The sequence below is a fragment of the Cricetulus griseus genome, chromosome X (genome assembly GCF_003668045.3).
Source record: "Cricetulus griseus strain 17A/GY chromosome X, alternate assembly CriGri-PICRH-1.0, whole genome shotgun sequence".
Lineage (NCBI taxonomy): Eukaryota > Metazoa > Chordata > Mammalia > Rodentia > Cricetidae > Cricetulus > Cricetulus griseus.
In genome coordinates, this window is record NC_048604.1 from 5247717 (window position 1) to 5268842 (window position 21126).

The 21126-nt window shown below is 43.1% G+C and overlaps 2 protein-coding genes and 1 pseudogene across 2 annotated transcripts in view; 2 read left to right on the forward strand and 1 right to left on the reverse strand.

The window, feature by feature from the left end:
- LOC113837605 (heat shock transcription factor, X-linked member 3-like) overlaps positions 1 to 1495 on the forward strand; it is a 4382-nt gene extending 2887 nt beyond the window's left edge. Inside the window, exon 3 of the mRNA XM_035450111.1 lies at positions 1474 to 1495. Within this exon, the coding sequence (XP_035306002.1) occupies positions 1474 to 1495 (22 nt within the window). The remainder of the gene's footprint in view (positions 1 to 1473) is intronic.
- Positions 1480 to 4022, forward strand: LOC118239414 (heat shock transcription factor, X-linked member 3-like). Its single transcript, XM_035450112.1, has 3 exons — positions 1480 to 2129; positions 3005 to 3540; positions 3812 to 4022. Exons 1-3 carry the CDS (start codon positions 1659 to 1661, stop codon positions 4020 to 4022), a joined length of 1218 nt encoding a protein of 405 aa, XP_035306003.1. The 5' UTR covers positions 1480 to 1658.
- An 8190-nt stretch (positions 4023 to 12212) lies between these two features.
- LOC100762758 lies at positions 12213 to 13380 on the reverse strand (annotated as a pseudogene).
- Between the last annotated feature and the right edge of the window lie 7746 nt (positions 13381 to 21126).

The window sequence follows — 21126 nt, forward strand, 5'->3', positions numbered from 1 at the left end:
CACATATGCCTGCATGGGGAATTTGTGTGTGTGCAGTGTGTGTGGGGGGGTGTGAATAAATATTATCCAAGAGAAAGTGGTTATCAACTTGATAGTGGTTGGGCTCAGAGGGGTTCAAGGGAGAGTTATTCAGAGCAGCTAGAGGGAGGAGAGAAATGAGGTAATTTTATATCAATTTACAACATTTTTATAAATTATGAAAAAAGAAAAACCACCAAAGAATTTGTGTAGGAAATAGGATATTGCTCTGTAATTAAGTGACAAAGTTTGGTTGAGAGAAAGCTATTGAATCTAAGCCACCTCAGAGACATTCTGATGGTTCGACTTTATTTCTTATCTTCCTAGTGCAAGGTCTTAAAGGGAAGTACATTGTCACACTCCTCCCACTATGTTGTTTCAATCTAAGAGAACATGAGTTGGTAAAACTTGGTTGCTCATGCTGAGGCATCTCAACAGCCCCAGAAACAGACTTCTTGATTGTAGGCTTATGAAGTCTGTGGAAGAAACAGTCAATGGAGCAAGTATGAATCTAGACATGGGGCACGCCTAATGTCTAGAGAGACTTTAGGCTGAAATACACCTGTAGAGGATCTTCTTCAAGCTCTTATCCTATTCTTTGAGATAAGAGGGGAAGAACCCTCTTTGTCCTGTCCCCAAACTGAACACATACACACACACACACACACACACACACACACACACACACACACACACACCATCACAAAGCAATGGGCTGTCCTTCAGAGGGGTACAAGTGTACCACATAATGGGCCTAGGCGCAAAGGACCCTTTCTGTCTGGGTTGTGTCTTTTCAGTGTAAGTCTTTATCTTCTTGCATAGATTGATACTAAAGACATGATGTCTCCACTGGGTCAAGTCCTCTGGAAGGTGAGTTTCAGTTGAGCTTACCACCCTACCTCACACACAGACACTTATCTGATCATTACAAGCATCCTGGTTCCTTTCAAGTTTGAATTACCATAGTCATGTATAGCTGAACAAATAGGGTCTGTCCTGGGTATAAAATATGGTTAAATCAGACCTCAAAATCGTGTGTGCCTTGGAACATGAAAATGTCATATTTTGAGAAAAGATGGAAGAGAGTGGTACTTCTAAGGAGAATTGGTGGCAGGCCTGGCGGCTCACAGAAATTCAAAGTACATGTGACCTCTTAATCAGGTAACAATGTGTAGAATACAGTTAGATCCACACGTCCTACTTGGGCACAGCACTACTCAGGGGACAAGCTGATCCAGTTATAGTGAAACACCTGAGCAATCAGGGACCTAAGAAACAGCTTCCTGCCCCCCCCCCCAATCCTGAGGAGTGACGAAGAAATGTCAATTGTTTTTCAGAACTGATGCAGGGTGGTCCAAATGTGCCTGCCAGGACACAGGAGACTATTCTGAAAATCTGCACAATCTTATACACTTTTTAAAACTCCCCTACACTGAGACAAGTCTCCTTCCCCAGACTGGCTGTGGGCCACCCGTGACATCATATGACAAACAAAGAGAATTATGACATCAGCAGATGATTGCCTCACTACTGGTGCCAGAACTCAGTGGCCACAGTTGGTTGGCTATCTCTAGCGCAAGGAAAGGCTGATTGGAGTATCTGCGGGGAAGTTTACTGGTTTACAGTCGAAAATACTTCTGATGTCCAGTCAGAATGTGGGGATGGACTCTGCCACCAAGATGGTCCTACCTGTAGGGCAAAGGCCAGGAAGAGAGAACCAATCTAATTCTTCTGAGTCACAGGTGTATAACAGAGAGAATTTGTTGAGGCAAGGTGACCGAGTTGGGATACAAGACGAAGCTGTCCAAGGGGGCCAACTTACAGCGAATGAGGAAGGTAACACCAACCTCTTTCAACAGCCCTTCCCCAGGAAGCTCTGGACCATCGTGCAGAACGAGACCTTCCAGTGTTTGAACTGGAGTGAAGACAGAGACAGCATCACGATTAAGGTAGACATGTTTCAGAGAGAGGTCCTTCACCGCAGAGCTACAGGGAAGATTTTTGAAACGAAAATCCTTCAGAGTTTCATTCGCCAGCTCTACCGGTATGGGTTCAGAAAGATTCGCCCAAAGGATTCCTCACTCCTGTCGAGAGTGAGCAGAAAAATGATGGTAAAGTACAAAGTTGTTCTTTGTCTCCTACTTGTGCTGATGAGATCATTTTCCTATCTGCACATCCCAGGAGTAAAGTGCTTTAAGCTCCTCATTTAGCAGACTATGTTGTTTACTGACTGGTGAAAGTAAGAGACTTTGACATTAAACTCCGGGCTGCCCCATAGATGTTGGCAGGGAGGCAGACAGTCCCCGAGAAGCTAGTTAGTGTCACATACATATTCACCACCTTCACCTATGTGATGGGGGAAGTATTTCTGTGTATGCTTATCTTATTGATTGTTAATTAAAATACTGTTTGGCCAATGAGACAGCAAGTAGACGGGACTAGGAGTCAAAGACGTTTCTGGGAAATGTAGTAGAGAAGTGCTGATCCAGGCAGGAAATGACATAGCAAGGAGACTCATATTTAAGCGAAGGAGAAACAGGAAGGGTCCCTTTTTCCAGTTCGTCTCCTCCAGCGGCAGGATGTGAGCCACTGGCAAGGAGGAATGCCAATAAGGCATCTGAAATGATAAGTCTTATAAAATATATAGATTTATGATAATTGAGACTGAGCTAACAGAGGAAGAATCCTAGTCATTGGTCAAGCAGCTTTGAACCTAATACAAGTTTCTGTGTATTCATTTGGGCCTAACTCAGACGGGAGGCTGGCGTAAAGCTCACACGTGGCGGTGGGGCTCAGGAGGCTTTTGGCAGGAAGATTTATCGTAGCACCTATGAATCATTTCTCTTTACTGGGGTCCTTTGTCATCACATAACCCCTCTCCCCAGCCACTTCAGTCATTTTCTCCACCTCAAAAATGACCAGTGTAATTCGGTGGGGTCGCTGTAGCTGTATTACCAATTGGCTTACCTAGGCCATTTTGTTTCAGGTCTACAGAACCTTCAACTTTCAGAGAGACAAACCAGAGCTCCTGAAGATTATTAGGAGGAAGAAATGGGTGAGCAAGGCAACATCTCCAGTCCCAAGTGTGGTTGAACAAGGGCAGGATCCAAAGAAGGTGAAGCTTTTACCTCCCGGACTTTACCAATGGTTCCAAAAGAGAGAGCACGATGGCATGAAGTCCCAGCAGCGGGGGCCCAACAACCAGACACCAGCAGGCAACCTTTCCACCCGGCTTTCTAGTACATACAATCAGAGCAACATCCCTGAAAGTGTCCCAGACAACTGTCCACCTCAGCAGACAAGTGTCCCATGTGGAGAGGGCACATCGGATAATGCTACAGTCCCTGCTTTAGCTACGGGGAATGTGCCCAGTAGCTCCTCACGGTACCTCAGGTATGGCTATATGATGTCAATGTATGACACCTGCTATTCCATCCTGAAAGCTGCCCTCTCTGCCATATCCCTAAGTCAGTCCACTGCAGAGGAAGGGGAGGAGGAGGAGGAAGAGGGAGAAGATGATGAGTGGGAGGACCAAGAGGAGGAGGAGGAGGAAGAAGAAGAAGAAGAAGAACAAGAAGGAGAAAACTCTTGTATGTTCTGTGGGCTGTTCAAAAGCCAAACAACTTCATAAAGTCACAGTCCAGGGAAGACCAAAAATTCAGAAAGTTTTTCCGAAATGAACCAAGTTTTGTTTTTACTAAATAAAAATAGATCTCGAGTTGGTAAATAAACATCTTAAATTTGATCCCGGAGTCTGTGTGCTAAGCTTTCTAACCTTGGGCTGTGTTCTCAGGGCCTTGGCTTCTACACCATTGGGTCCTCCTTGCCCTTTCATGGACAGCAGCAGCATTTTCATGCCCTCAGTCACGTGGGCGCTGAAGGGTGTGGAAACTGAGCTGCTGTCGTCACCTCACATTATTCTGGTATCTGGAAGCAGGAGACTCCTTTCCCCTGGGTCTGCACTCCCAACAGAGGTCACCAGGAAGTTTCTGAGCAGGAGCTGAGGGTCACTGCCAAGTATCCTTTAGCCCTGTATAAGCACACCTGAAATTAGCTGCCTGTCCGCTAGGGGTGAACACTAACTACTGTGAGAGCCAAAGCTATAAGTTTTAGTCCCTCTGCCTAAGAGTCCCTAAAACAAAACAAGCAAAAGAAACACCTCTAACATGAAAGCCCTTGTCCAAGGACAGGTAATTTCTGAGATGCTGGAGGCTGTTGTTCGTATAAGATAGCAAGCCTTATGTTTCCAATCCCCTAAACAAGGTTATTTGACTCAACTGCACAGGATATATACTTGACCACAGGTACATGGCAGGTGTGTAGGTAGGAAGTATGTCAGCAAGTATGACTGATCCCGATTAGACAAGGTGTGATGTACATAGCCTTATGTGTTTGTCATATTACACTAATCAAAATGTAACTTGTAGCCTTTTTCTGGGAACCCTTGAATGGACATGGCCAGGGTTCATCATCCTGGCCAGTATTCAAGTAAAGCTTATTTCAAACTTGGTTCAAAAGTGTGGCTATGTCTTACTCTCTCCTGGTGGGATGAACCACCACTATACCCTGAATCCTGAGGTACAGGCCATTCCTCTCAGCACTTGGAGCGGGGCAGTGTAATTACTGGACTCATAAGGAAAACAGACACTAGAAACTTTGCAAAAGAAATGGCAAAATGCTGCTACAAAATATCTACCATATAACTCTTCTCAAGCAACCTCAAGGAATCATTGCTAGATTTAGGACTTTTAAGATAAGGAATGGTTGGGTGAGATCCATCCTTCCTTGCCTGGGGGAACCTCTCCAGAGGGCTCTTGTGCTGTGGAAGTATCCGACATTGTTGGGCTCCTTCATCTGCAGTAGGATGATCCTTCTGTATGCTGTGAGTACATATTGTTCTCATCGGTTGACAAGAAAAGCTAAATTGGCCTATAGCCAGGCAGAATAAAGCTAGGCGGGAAAGCCAAATGCAGATACAGGGGGAAAAAGAAGGGCAGAGTGGAGAGAGACATGAGCCAGTTGCCCAAGAATCAAGATGCCTGAGGACCACTAAAGTCATGGCCACTTGGCAAGACATAAATAGAAGTGGGTTGATTTCAATGTAAGAGCTACTTAGCAATAAGCCTTTGATACAGGCCGAATATTTTGTAGTTCATATCATGCCTCCGAATATTATTTAAAAGTGGCTGCTGGAAGTGGCGGGAAATAGAAACCTCCATTTACACCTATAGATTCTCCTCTCCATTCCAGATTTGCCAGGGCACTGGTGTCGACTCAGTGCCTGATCCCAGTCTTGCCATCTGGTCCCCTGGATGCTGTTCAGGCACTGCCTGGGTTTCCACAAAATGAAAGACTCGGGAAAGCACATCCAGGGCTCCAGACACTAAACACTATTTATCTGTGCAATCCAGACAACAGTTACTGCTACTGATAACTAAGCTTCAGCACAAGAGTCATTTTTCTGGCAGTTTTCCTTTCCCCTAAAGGCCAAGGTACTTGAGGCTGTTTCAGCAAAGCAAGGGAAGCACAGCAGGAGGACTGTCCTCACTGCCATGCCCTTTGAGTGCATAGCGCTATGGGTGGTTCAGGTAACAGCTCAGAGTGGGCCATCCTCAGCATGGCAATGGTGGCTCAGTGTTGCTTTGGCTTTAGATTTTGAACTGTGATGGTGAATTGTTGAGTTGCGTGGGCATTACTTTGCTGCCATCTCAGCACCATTATATCTCTGCTCCAGAGCCCACAGTGGTCACACCCTCCTCCCAAAAGGGAAGAGAAATCAAATCCACTTGGAATATATCCTTTTCCTCTGTCCTAGGTTTGTGCTTCTAGTGCTTTGGGTTCTGAAACTGAGTTCTGGTGCTTCAGTTGCAGGTTGGTTAACACCATCTTATTTTCCAGGGCCACTACCTCATCAGCAGCTAAGAGTTCTGTGCACTGCAATGACTTCTTAATGGAATACAAGCCAGGGATTCCAAACTAGAGTCCTACAGTGGTTTCTATTCCAAATGCCAAGGCTGCATGTATGGCAAAAGGACCACCAGGATTGACTTGTTGGGATGCAAGGGCAGCCTTGTCACCACAATGATGACAGACAACCTGGATTCTTCTCACTGACCACTGAGGATCTGACAGATTGCATTCTGAAAAATCCAGCCTGTGAGGTAGGGGAAAGGGAACCCATAAAGGAAGCCTCTTTTTCCCTACATCTGTATGTGAAACTCTATCTAGGGAGATACAGTTATCTAGAAACTGTATCTAGCTCTGAAGAGAAATTATCAACTTTCTTTTGTCACATCCTTCATGTTTGTCCTAATAACTATGCCACTTGAGAAAATTGATTATCTGTCCAGATGCATGCTGCTTCCTGTGGTCCTTTACCCAGAGGGAAGGACCCTCGAATTGCTCTGACTAGAAGACCAAGCCCTCTGTTCCCCCATGAAACCTGTGCTTCTAGCTCTTCTGGAGAGACAGCCAGTTGTAGCCAGATTTCATGTGGTCATTAGATGGTCAATTTTAGTTGGTGTCACTGAGTCAGGATTATTGGGAACCTATCTTCAAAACTGGAGCCAGTACAAAATGGCTAGTGAGTACCAAGATGGACACCTGGAATAAAACTGAGTTTCTTCAGGCATCACATGCGCCACTGGACTAGATCATATGGATCAAATCATTGATTCACATTTAATAGATCTTAAAGTTGATACATTAATTGTGTTGCCCTTTTTATTTTTATTTTTTAATATTATTTTATTTTATTAGTTCAAATTAGGAACAAGCTTGCTTCAGATGTCAATCCCTTCTGCCTCTCTCACACCTCCCCCCCAACATCCCACCTGCCCTTAGTCATCCTCCCTCCACTCCCCAGGCAGGGTAAGGCCCTCAAAAGGGGCACCCCAAAGTCTATCACATCATCCTGGGCAGGCCTAGACCCTACCCCATGTGTCCAGGTCAAGAGAGTATCCCTTCACAAGGGATGGGCTCTCAAAATCCCTTCTTTTTTTTTTTAAGACCTTACATATTTAATACAGTGCGGTACGTCTGTACAAATAGAAAGAAATTGAGTTCAACATTTCTACACCAATATGGCTGTTAATATTTGTACAATGCCAACTCAACATGGTAAACTGGGATACTTTTTTCCAAAGTTGACAGCACAACTAAATTTTCCAAAAATTCAAATTATATATGTATATATATATATATATATATATATATATATATATATATATATAAAGACCAATAATGGCACTATGTTATGCATCAATAGCAGCAACAGCTTTTCCAGGTTTTGCAGTCATTTGGGCAAAACTGTAGAGACATCCAGCAGTCTCCATTAAAAAAAAAGTAAAAAAAAGAATACCAGAAAAACAGCAGAGTTCTGTTACTCTTGTGGTACCCGGCACCATTTTTTTTTTTAAATTAGCTTCTCAATCATCACCTGGAAGGACAACATTCTAAGCAACATCATTAAAAACAGCTCTGATAAAGCACGGTCACTACTATGTATCATAAAGCAGGTCCACATATGAATGAGTACGTATCATGTTTGTCTTTTTGTGATTGGGTTACCTCGCTCAGAATGGTTTCTTCGAGTTCCATCCATTTTCCTGCAAATTTCAAGATTCCATTGTTTTTTCTGCTGAGTAGTACTCCATTGTGTAAATGTACCACATTTTCTGTATCCATTGTTTGGTTGAGGGGCACCTAGGCTGCTTCCAGTTTCTGGCTATTACAAATAAAGCTGCTATGAACATTGTTGGACAGATGTCCTTGTTGTATGAATGTTCTTCTTTTGGGTATATGCCTAGAAGTGGAATTGCTGGATCTTGTGGTAGACTCATTCCCATTTTCTTAAGGAGTCGCCATACTGATTTCTAAAGTGGCTGTACAAGTTGGCACTCCCACCAGCAGTGGAGGAGTGTTCCTCTTTCTCCACATCCTCTCCAGCATAAACTCTCATTGGTATTTTTGATTTTAGCCATTCTGACAGGAGTAAGATGGTATCTCAGAGTTGTTTTGATTTGCATTTCCCTGATGGCTAAGGCTGTTGAACACTTTCTTATGTGTCTTTTAGCCATTTTAGATTCCTCTATTGAGAATTGTCTATTTAGTTCTGTATCCCATTTTTTAATTGGATAGGTTGGTGTTTTCAAGAATAGCTTCTTGAGTTCTTTGTATATTTTGGAGATCAGCCTTCTGTCAGATGTGGGGTTGGTGAATATCTTTTCCCAGTCTGTGGGCTGTCATTTTGTCTTGCTGACTGTGTCCTTTGCCTTATAGAAGCTTCTCAGTTTCAGGAGGTCCCATTTATTAATTGTTGATCTCAGTGTCTGTGCTACTGGTGTTATGTTCAGGAAGCGGTCTCCTGTACCGATTAATTCAAGGGTATTTCCCACTTTATCTTCTAGTAGGTTCAGTGTGGCTGGGTTTATGTTGAGGTCTTTAATCCATTTTGACTTAAGTTTTGTGCAGGGTGAAAGGCTTGGGTCTATCTGCAGTCTTCTACATGTTTGCAACCAGTTATGCCAGCACCATTTGTTGAAGATGTTCTCTTTGTTCCAGCATATACATTTGGATTGTTTGTCAAAAATCAGGTGTTAGTAGGTGTGTGGGTTAATATCAGGGTTTTCAACTCTATTCCATTGGTCTACCTGTCTATTTTTGTGCTAATACCAAGATGTTTTCAGGACTATAGCTCTGTAATAGAGCTTAAAGTTAGGGATGGTATTGCCTCCAGAAGTTCCTCTATTGTACAGGGTTGTTTTGGCTATCCTGGGTCTTTTGTTGCTCCATATAAAGTTGAGAATTGTTCTTTCAAGGTCAGAGAAGAAATGTGTTAGGATTTTGATGGGGATTGCATTGAATCTGTAGATTGCTTTTGGCAAGATTGCCATTTTTACTATGTTGATCCTGCCTATCCAAGAGCATGGGAGATCTTTCCATTTTCGGGTAGCTTCTTTAATTTCTTTCTTTAGAGACTCAAAATTCTTACGGTACAGGTCTTTCCCTTTTTTGGTTAGTGTTACTCCGAAGAATTTTATGTTGTTTGTGGCAATTGTAAAGGGTGATACTTCTCTGATTTCTTTCTCCACCAATGTGTCATCGGTATTTAGTAGGGCTACAGTTTTTTTTTTTTGAGTTAATCTTGTATCCTGCCACTTTGCTGAAGGTGTTTATCAGCTGTAGGAGTTCCGTGGTTGAGTTTTTCAGGTCACTTATGTAGACTATCATATCATCTGCAAATAGATAGAGTTTGACTTCCTCCTTTCCGATTTGTATTCCCTTGATCTCTGTTGTCTTATTGCTCTAGCTAGAACTTCAAGAACAACATTGAAGCGGTATGGAGAGAGTGGACAACCTTGTCTTGTACCTGATTTTAGAGGAATTGCATTGAGTTTCTCTCCATTTAATTTGATGTTGGCTGTTGCCTTGCTGTATATTGCTTTTATTATGTTGAGGTATGTTCCTGTTATCCCTGATTTCTCCAGGACCTTTATCGTGAAGGGGTGTTGGAGTTTGTCAAAGGCTTTTTCGGCATCTAGTGAGATGATCATGTGACTTTTTTCCTCAGTCCGTTTATATGGTAGATTATATTGATCGATTTTCATAAGTTCAACCATCCTTGCATCCCTGGGATGAAGCCTACTTGATCGGGATGGATGATTTCTCTGATGTGTTCTTGGATTCAATTTGCCAATATTTTATTGAGAATTTCTGCATCAATATTCATGAGGGATATTGGTCTGTAGTTTTCTTTCTTAGTTATGCCTTTGTGTGGCTTGGGTATCAAGGTTATTGTGGCCTCAGAAAAAGAGTTTGGTAATGACCCTTCTGCTTCTATTGTGTGGAATACTTTGAGGAGAATTGGTATTAGCTGTTCTTTCAATTTCTGGTAGAATTCTGCACTAAAGCAATCTGGCCCTGGGCTTTTTTTGGTTGGGAGACTTCTAATGACTGCTTCAATTCCTTTAGGGTTTATAAGTCTATTTAAGTCGCTTATCTGTTCTTGATTTAATGTTGGTAAGTGAAATCTGTCCAGAAAATTGTCCATTTCCTTTAGATTTTTGAATTTTGAAGAATATAGGTTGTTGTGTCCCCCTATTCATTCCTGATTTTATTAATTTGCATGCTCACTCTTTGTTGTTTGTTAAGTTTGGTTAAAGGTTTGTCTATCTTGTTGATTTTCTCAAAGAACCAACTCTTCGTTATGTTGCTTCTTTGTATTGTTCTCCTAGCTTCCATTTTATTGAATTCAGGCCTCAATTTGATTATTTCCTGGCATTGCTCCTCCGTGGTGTATTGGCTTCTTTGTTTTCTAAAGCTTTCAGTTGTACTGTTAATTCTCTAGTGTGATTATTCTCCTGTTTCTTCATGTGGGCATTTAGCGCTATGAACTTTCCTCTTAGCACTGCTTTGAGAGTATGCCATAGGTTTGGATATGTTGTGTCCGCATTCTCATTGAATTCTAGGAAATCTTTAATTTCTTTTTTATTTCTTCCTGGAAACCATGAATTGTGCAATTGGGTGTTACTTAATTTCCATGAGTTTGTAGGTTTTCTGTAGTTCTTATTGTTGTATTCTAATTTTAAAGCATGGTGGTCTGATAAGACATGGGGTTATTTCAATTTTTTTTGTACTTCTTGAGGTTTGCTATGTTGCCAAGTATGTGGTCAAGTTTAGAGAAGGTTCCATGTGGCACTGAGAAGAAGATAAATTGTTTTGTATTTGGGTAGAATGTTCTATAGATATCTGTTAATTCCAATTGTGCCATAAATTCTATTAGTTTTTTTTTGTTTCTTTGTTAAGTTTCTGTGTGGTGTTCCTGTCCAGTGGTGAGAGTGGGGTGTTGAAATCTCCCACAATAAGTGTGTGCAGTTTTATGTGTGATTTGAGTTTTAGTAAAGTTTCTTTTACAAACGTGGATGCCTATGTGTTTGGGGCATAAATGTTCAGAATTGAGACTTCATCCTGATGGATTTCTCCTGTGATGAGTAGGAAATGACCTTCTTCATCTCTTTTGACTGATTTTAGTTGAAACCCAATTTATTGGATATTAGGATTGCTACCCCCGCTTGTTTCTTGGGTCCATTTGATTGGATGATCTTTCCCCAACCTTACCAGTCAGTTGTGATTCTGATAGGTTTGCCTTTATAGGTTACTTGACCTTTTTCCTTTGTTGCTCTTAATATTTTCTCTTTGTTGTATATGTTTGGTGTTTTGATTATTATGTGGCAAGGAGACCTTTTTTTGGTTCAGTCTATTTGGTGTTCTGTAGGCTTTTGTATTTTCATTGGCATGTCTTTCTTTAGGTTGAGTAAGTTTTATTCTATGATTTTGTTGAATATGTTTTCTGTGCCCTTGAGTTGGATTTCTTCACCTTCTTCTATGCCTCTTATTCTTAGGTTTGGTCTTTTCACGGTATCCCATATTTCCTGGATATTTTGTGTTAGGGATTTGTTGGACTTAAGATTTTCTTTGGTTGATGAATCTATTTCCGCTAGTGTCTTCAAGTCCTGAGATTCTCTCTTCCATCTCTAGTATTCTGTTGGTTTACTCACATCTGTAGTTCCTGATCATTTACCCAGCTTTTCTATTTCCAGAATTCCCTCAGATTGTGCTTTCTTTTTTCTTTTTGCAAACATACAAATATCTATTCTCTCCATGTGTCAGTGCCCATTCATCATAGATTTGGAAATGGGGAGAATAGATTCCCCCTAAATTGCAAGTCAGTAGGTGTTACTTTACAGTTAACTTTAGCAAAATTCATACAAAATAGTAATTAACAATGATCTTCTTTACTTGTTAACTCACAAGGAAACACCTCCAAAACTGCATTTTTGTTAGTTTCTGTACTAAAATGTAGAAAAACTGAACTACACAAATATTGAAAAGTTAAAAATTCCTTAATTTTTCATTCCTGGTACCACTACCACAATTTACAGGGCAATATACCTGATGTAATGAAAAGAAAAAGAAAAAGAAAAAGCTACAACAGATAAAAGACCTCAGGAATGTACATCTAATTGACACTACATTGCATTAATCAATAGCTGCACTTTTTGCAAACTTGGCTATGACAGTCCTGAACAAGAAGGGTTTCCTGTTTAAGCTGCAGTAACTTTTCTTTCTGACTATGGATCATCGTTCCTCCTGTGGCAGATTTTAAGGTTCCTCTAATGCATTTAGGATTACTGTCTCAAAGTAACCAGCAGCTTTCCTGACAACGCCTCGCTCTCTCTCCTGCTAAGAACTGTAGCCCTTTTCTGCTGTATTTTTAAAACCTTCTGCTACCATATCCACCACTTCCACCACCAGATCCATAGCCACCACCACAGGGACTGCCTGAGCTTTCCACCAAAACTGCCCCCTTTCATGGGTCCATAATTTGATTTCCAAAGTCATTATAGTTCCCAACACCACCACAGTTACCACCACCAAAATTTCCTCCTTCATTGTAACCATCATCTCCTCCTCCACCACCACCATATCCACCACCTCGGTTTCCATATCCTGGTCCACCACCACCACAGCCCCCTCTACCACTGTAACCAGGACACCACCATAGTTGCCACCATCACCTTCAAATCCATTATCTCCGCCATCACCGCCTCCGTAACGACCTCTGCTGCCAGCACCTCCACCACCATAGCCTCCTCTTCCACCAAAGTTTCCACCACAACCCAAATTACCTCCACCACCTCCAAAGTTTCCTCCATGACCCATAAAGTTGCCAGATCCACCTCCACGACCTCTCGGTGATCCAGCAGACTGCATCTCTTGTTTAGAAAGGGCCTTTTTCACTTCACAATTATGCCCATTAATAGTGTGGTATTTCTGAACAACAATTTTATCAACGGTGTCATGATCATCAAAAGTTACAAAAGCAAATCCTCTCTTTTTCCACTCTGCCTGTCTTCCATAACTTCTATGGTTTCAATCTTGCCATACTTTTCAAAGTAGTCTCTCAGGTTATATTCTTCTGTATCTTCTTTAATACCACCAACAAAAATTTTCTTCACTGTTAAATGGGTGCCAGGCATCACAGAATCCTCTCTGGAAACAGCTCTCTTTGGTTCCACCACACGCCCATCAACCTTGTGTGGCCGAGCACACATTGCAGCATCCACCTCTTCAACACAAGAGTAGGTCACAAAACCAAAGCCCCTGGAACGTTTTGTTTGGGGGTCTCTCATTACCACACAGTCTGTAAGTGTGCCCCATTTCTCAAAATGTTCTCTTAAGCTATCATCTGCGGTTTCAAAGCTCAGACCACCAATAAACAGCTTCCTCAACTGTTCTGGTTCCTTTGGATCATGGCCCTCCATTTTGAGACCGGACTTGCCTCTTCCAACTCGAGTTCAATATGGGCAGATTGTGCTTTCTTTATTGTCTCTATTTCAGTTTTTAGGTCTTGAACTATTTCTTGTGTTTTTTTGGTTTGTTTTGTCTTCCATTTCTTTAGGGATTTTTCTCATGTCCTCTTTGAGGTCCTCTATCATTTTCCTGAAGATGTTTTTAACGTCATTCTCTTCTGGTTCATCTGCATCGTGATGTTCAGGTCTTACTGGTGTATGGTTCCTAGTCTCCGGTGGTGTCATATTGGGTTTTCTGATGTTGGATGTGCTTTTACCTTGTCCTCTTCTCGTCTTTTCTTCGGGTGGATGTAGCAAGAGTTTCTTGTTCTCCTGGTGGGTGTGGGACTATGGTTTCCTTATGGTAGATGCAAACAGATCCAATACTCTGATGTGGGTCCTCTTCTCGTGGATGGAGGTGTCACTGTTACCCGGTTGTTGGCAGTGTTCGGGCGTGCCAGGTCCCGCTGGGCCGGCAGTTGGAGGCGGAGCTGTCACTGGGCCTCAGGGTGTTGGATCCCGCTGCTGAACTCCTTATGGCAAGCAGGTTGCTTGCATCATCGAAGCAAGCAGGAAGCAAAGCAGTGAAGACGAGCAGGAACCAGAAACATCCCCTTGCCTACCTGGGCAGGCAGATGGAGGCCGAGCTGCCTCTGGGTGCTTGGTGTTCGGAACCTGCCTCGGCCAAACTGGGACCTGCACGAAGGATGCTTGCCTCAGATGACTCTGAGCAGTGATGATAAACCGGAACCGGAAACAGTTCCTGGCCTATCTGGTCTGGCGGATGGAGGCCGGGCTGCCTCTGGGTGTTCGGTTTTCGGAACCCACCACCGCCGAACTGGGTCTGGCACGTTGGTCCCTTGCGTCAGATGACTCTCGTGATGCCCTTTTTAATTCCTGTAAGTAGCTGGTTTATGATACATTGGCCTATTACCATCCAGAAGTAACAGAAGGACAGGATTTTAGTCCCCTCTATTCCTCGCTGGCTCTAGGAGGTGGAGTTTGGGGAATTGAATTGTAGGGTCCCTGATTTGACATTTGCAAATGATGCATGAAAATGGATGCACAATGCACTGTGAGGGGGAAATAAGCATTTGCTTTACCCAGGTAAAATTTGGTAACCATGAAGTGAGTCATTCAATCAGATCCCAGTCCCCCCTTGTGAATAATCCTTCTTGAAAGTTTTCCTAACTCTTTGATCTTGACAGGTTTATAATACTGAAGTATTCTTCAGGCCAGTATGTGCTTTGCTGTGCATCATTTGCCCATTTTGTCATAAAAGGGAAGTGACTCCGTTTTGTAGAGGGCAACTAGTTTCCTTTGCTACTAACATTCCGGCCTTTTGTTAATCAAAAGGAGAGATGTAGTCTTTTCTGTAAATGCTTCTCAGCTGAAAGTATGGTTAGTAGGGGCAGCAGTGTGACTTCAACAGGCAGGACAATCAGAGGATCTAAGTCTCTCTCTCTCTCTCTCTCTCTCTCTCTCTCTCTCTCTCTCTCTCTCTGTCTCTCTGTGTGTGTGTGTGTCAATGCCAGCCCACACAACTGTAGTACCTTGACAATTCCAAGACTCCCTCCTTTGTGTTTCCTTTGACCTGGCTACCTCTGTCAGCACTATCTTGTGGGTGCCTTTCTCTGGATGCCGCCACTGTAATCCTATCCAGTGAGTATCCCTGAATTGCACAGATAGAAGTCAGCCCAACCTCAATTCTTGCATTGGCCTGTCATTAAGCAAAATCTCATTGACCTCCAAAGGGAGAAGCAGCAGTTCATCCACGTTGGTGGGGTTTCAGGGCACATAGGGGCTGTAATCAGGGCACTGAGTTCACAGACTAAGGTCAGGGAGGGGAGGGGCCATTTGGAGCATCACTGAGGATTTCTACTTCTCTGCAGGCACACTTAGAAGGAATGAGGATGGCAAGCTGGCAAAAGCTTGGGCTGGCCCTGCTCTGATTATGATACCCACAAGAATGGAAAGCATAGCCAGAGGTATGGTCCGTGGAGGGCAAAGTGCACACAGTCTTTCCCAAAGGTTCCTTGTTCTCTTCTCTTGGAAGTGGATCAGGGTCACTGGGTAGCCTTGTGGTCACCAGGCAGCACCATCTTCTAGCTCACAGGTCATGCCTCCACCTTCAAGTCAAATGACCTCCACATCAGGTCAGGGGATGATTACACCATGGAGAATGGTTTGTTGGGCCTACCCCAGGTGAAAGAAAATGTTGAGGGTATTTAAAAGCGTTGACTCAGATGCCTTTGCCCAGGCTCTGACACTTCCTTAGAAGGTCTCACGCAGACAGTCTATGTGGCCACTAGGAGACAGTATTAGGACATGCTGGCCCTGAGGATCTTTGGAGCTGCAATGAGAGTAGTAGGCAGGCTTTTCTTGCTGAGGTAGCAGGTAGGTATAGTCAGAGCTGTTGGTGCTGAGGTTAGGAGTCTAGGGAGGAGCCTGTGTGGTAAGGTGAGCATTGTCGGCTGGGCTGATTGTGCTCGAGTTGGAGTAGTGTGATGCTGTGCATGTTGTCATAGTATAATTCTGTGCCTTCTCAGTGAGAAATCACTGTATAGTTAGAGGAAACCGTACAGGAAAAGCCATTTACTAAAGTGCCTGAATGACTGGGGATAAAGGGCAAATAGCAACTAACTTGGGCTCATAGGAGCTCACAAAGTCTAAACCTACAGCCATGGAGCCTGCATGGGACTGACATAGGCCCTCTGCATACATGTGGTAGTTGTGTAGCTTGGTTTTCTGGTGGGACTCCTAACAGTGGTAGAAGGGGCTGTCTCTGACTCTTTTGCTGGCTTTTGGGATCCTATTCTTATTGAGTTGCCTTGCCCAGCGGTAATACAAGGGGAAGTGCTTATGTAGTCTTACTGCAACTTGATATGCCCTGTTTTGTTGATCCATGGGAGGCCTGCCCTTTTTGAATAAAAATGGAGAAGGGAAGGATTGGTGGAGGGGCAAAGGAGAGGTGGGAGGGAAGTCAGGGAGAGAGGGGGAAAGGGAAACATTAAACAAAAAGCAACAAACAAAACAACAAGATCCAGCCTAGAACAGAATATTTTACTAAGTCGTATATACTTTAGGCTTACGTATTCCACGAACACTGCCAACCTTAAATCTCTTTTGGGTTCAAGTCCCATGTGCTTTGTAAAGGAGTTTCTATGTAGTCACACCATAACTTTTTTGTGTACCTGCAACTGGAATAATTGTTGCATGGAAACCATTTTCCAAATTCTCTTGTGCTTAAATATGTTTACAATAAACCGCCTGGCATCACACTCCCCAAAATTTGATCTAGGTTGATGAAGTCAGTCTGAACCAAGTTTTCATTCTCACCTCTTCAAAGATCATTGCCTGCCTTGACAACTGCAGTGACACCTCTGCTAGCACCTTTTGTAAGTGGATGTCCTGCCTGGCTCTATTCTGCCTAACCATTGTTCAAATCAGCTTTATTTATCAACCACTAAAAGCAACACATATTCACAGCATACGGAAGGACAGCCCACATCAACCTTTAATGTGGGGCAACTAACCTTCGGAAAAGGTAAGGAAAGTTTTCCTCAAATTGAAATTAATGGGTTTGAGAAGCTCAGGCCTCTCAGTGTAAAGGGTTCATTACCTTAAGTGATAGAGTGGAATCAATATGGGTGCTCTCAGTCCTCTGAGACAAAGCATATTCTAGACCACATGAATGGTTTTGTCGACTACTTTGACCAACTGTGTCTTTGTGCACTATGAACCTGGACAACCAACTACTCCTGATCATGGAGAAATTGTGGATCTTCTGCCCACTCTATGAAAAGTTAGTGATCCTTGCCCTTTGTTTCTCACTTGAAATACGAATGCAGTGAAACAGAAAGTAACTCATGTGGAAGCCACAGGTATTTTGACAAGGCAGCTCATGTTTGAAGGAGCTGGCTGGTGAATAAAGATTTTCTATTGCCTTAAACCCATGTCTGAGCAGTCTTCTCTGGTGAATACCCCACAATATTTCTGGAGGCCCCATCAAGATGTCAGAGACTGAACTTTGGACACCAGGAGTCTCAGAGCCTCTTGGAGCGAGGAAGAGCTCAATGATCAGGGGACTCCTAGGGGATGCTCAACTTTAGATGTTCCAGGCCCCAGGGCTCCCTTTGGTTAACCACAGCCTAATGCATCGGAAGTGTCTGTCACCTTCACACCAAAAGGAAACAAATTAGAAAGTCATCTGGTTTGTCATCTCTGGAAGTAGGGCTGGTTAAAGTGCTTTCTGTTTGTGCCAAACAGCATGTACCAGTTCAAAGAGGCTACCCTGATGACTGCCATAGGTTTGAGTTAGTTTTGTCACATCGAACTAAGCAAGTAAAAATTCTCCTTAGGATTTAATTAAATTTTTTATTATATTTTACTTACCTCCTCCCCCCCTGTATGTAGGAGGTGGGTTTGTAAGGCATGACCCACATGTTCTCTCCTGTTGAAGGCTGGATTGACCATCTGAGGCTTTCCCTGAGGCCCTGATGTTTGGGGGAAGGAACATAGCTCCTTCTCTAAACCAGGAATATGCTTGGTGGAGCCAGTAATCATCTGGGGCCAGGGCCTTGGTGGCTCATCCCCAAGGCCTTGACATAAGCAGCAATATGCCGCTTGATAGAGCTGGTAAAGGCCTGGGGCCAGCTCTTCCCACCCTATGGGCCTATGGTTATCAGTCCCAAGATTGCTGTTTGCTCTGGTCTGTTAGGCTCTTGAGATACCCTGTGTTCTCCTTTTGTGCCATTGCTTGATGAGTTTATTTTTATTGACTTTGCCCCATTTCTCACCTATAAATATATAAGATGCTATACTTTTTGAAGGGGTGGTTCAAGACAGGGTTTCTCTATGCAGCCCTGGCTGTTTTGAAACTCGATCTGTAGACCAGCCTGACATTGAACTCACAGATCCACCCGCCTTTGCCTCCCAAGTGCTGGGACTAAAGGTGTGTGCCACCATGTCCAACAATGCTTCTCAATAAGTTTGTTTGGCATAAGACATACCTTATGCAAGACTTCCTAACTCCAGCATTTATCTTCTCTGTCTTTTATCTTTTTTATCCTTAGCATCTTTTCGCACCTTCCCCTTATGACCTAGTCACTGAACAATGACCCGCAGGTTCAGGTCAAACTGGCACCTGAACAAGGATACCCAAGTACAGGAGAAAATATATATATATATATATGTATGTATGTATGTATGTATGTATGTATGTGTGTGTGTGTGTGTATACTTATACATATAAGCAATACTTATATAATATGCATAGAAATACATATAATATTTTATACACACACACACATATATATGTATCAGCAATATATGAGAAGTCATGACAGGAAGACTGCTTGAAAAAAGAGGTGAGGAATCAGCAGTAAAACATGGGACAGCTAAATTCTAAAGAGAACTTTTCCCCCTTTAGATGCTTTGTTTGCTTCTACACTCTAAAGCACTTTAAAAACTTCTTTATTTTCAAACTGACATCCTCATTCATGGGGTCTGGAACAGTCCTAGGTTGGTTTCTCAGCTATCAGTCAGGGGTCCATGAGCTCCCCCTTGTTCAGGTCAGCTGTTTCTGTGGGTTTCTCCAGCCTGGTCTGGACCCCTTTGCTCATGTCTCCTCCCTCTCTGCACCTGGATTCCAGAGTTCAGCTCAGTGATTAGATGTGGGTGTCTGCCTCTGCTTCCATCAGCTGCTGGATGAAGGCTCTAGGATGGCATATAAGGCAGTCATCAATCTCATTGGAAGAGGGTATTTAAGGTAGCCTCTCCACTATTGCTTAGATTGTTAGTTGGGGTCAAACTTGTAGATCTCTGGACATGTCAGTTTGGCGGTCTGGGCAATCTATGGGGCCTCTGGTAGTAGATCAATATTTATCCCCAGTATACGAATGGACTTTAGGAGCCCATTCCACATAGAGGAATATTCTCTCAGCCTAGACACAGGGGGAGGGCCAAGGCCCTGCTCCAAATGATGTGACAGACTCTGAAGATCCCCATGGAAGGTCTCCCCCTCCATGGGGAGCACAAAGGGTTTGAAATGGGGGTGGGTGGGGGGCAGGGGAGGAGGAGAGGGAACTGGGATTGACAACTAAGAAGCTTGTTTCTTATTTAAAATTGGTCTAATTACAATTATAAAAATAAATAAACATTAACAAACATCAAAAAGTAACTTCTTTATTTTTGTTCTAAAAATCTGCCCTTGGTTCCCTGACAAAGTTCCTGTAAATTTCAAGGCATCTGAACATATTGGTAAAAATTTTAAAGAGAATATATGACCTATGAGGGCCAAATACATTTCCTGTTGATATATTTGCACTATGAAATTGATTCAATTGTAGTTCACCCCCCCCCATATTTACGGCCAGTCTGCTCCAAAACACACTTGGGGGGGAGGGGCACGACAAAAGACAAAAACAGTCAAAAATAGGGATACAAGATTTTGAAGACAAAAGGTGACATCAGTACTTCAGTTACTTTTGCTTCATGATGTCACAGAGAACAAGGCAAAAGGTTCTTTCTTTGATGATACCTTTATGAAAATCAAAACTGGCTTCTACTGTATTAGTTGAGCCAAATGCCCCTACCACAGCAGGGTATTTTACAGACAAATAGAGAAAAGACAAAAGAAAACAAACAAAACAACAGAACCACAGATCACAGCAGCAGCAGCAGCAGCAGCACATAGCTGGAGGCCTTCCTGGTCGGTGGCTGCACTGGCTCCTGAAGGTGAGCTCAACTACAAGAAAGCAAGGAAGTTGCGGGTCTGTGTTTTTTAAAGATGACCAGAGTTGCAATGGTGGCTGTGGAAAGTATTGGCAGAAGCTTTGAGTGCCGCCCCAGGCCGCTTCCTCAAGACACCACAGCCCAGCCCTATGCCCTAGACCTGCCCACAGCAGCCTCAAAAGAGCCACCTCAGGGACAGAGGAGCCACAGCCTTGGCTCAGAGTAGGCGGGGCAAAAGTGCCGGGAGGGACAGGCAGGCACTAACTCAGACAACTTCATAATGACAGAAGTCCTAAAATATTTCTCACTTTCAAGTCATTTTCTGTCTTCACTCTGGCTCTCCACTATATTTCTACACATCAGTTTTTACCAGCCCAAACTTCTCTAAACACTTTCTTGGATGCAAATAGTGCTAGTGAGCTCCTTCTCAATCAAAACAAAGCAGCTGCTGTTGTCAAAGTGACCTGTGTTCTTTAAACCAAAAAGCAACTCTAGAATAGGGGATTTGGCCCTCCCATTTCAGATTTAATCATGCCTTTTCTCCATATGTCCTTTAAAGCCCTCCCTTGGGTCAGACCATCAGACCATTTCTCTGGCTCTGTGACAGGGAAAATGAGAAAGAACAGCATAGGAGATAAATACAAAATAAATAAATAAATAAATAAATAAATGCATGCTAAAACTGAGGGAGAAGATGATGAGTGGGAGGACCAAGAGGAAGAGGAGGAGGAGGAGGAGGAGGAGGAGGAGGAGAAGGAGGAGGAAGAAAGAGGAGGAGGAGGAGATGAAGGAAACTCAGAAAACTCTTGTATATTCTGTGTTGTTCAAAAACAAAACAACTTCATAAAGTCACAGGCCACAGAAGACAGAAAATTCAGAAAGTTTTTCCGAAATGAACCAAGTTTTGTTCTTACTAAATAAAAATAGATCTCGTGGTGGTAAATAAACATCTTAAATTTGATTCCGGAGTCTGTGTGCTAAGCTTTCTAACCTTGGGCTGTGTTCTCAGGGCCTTGGCTTC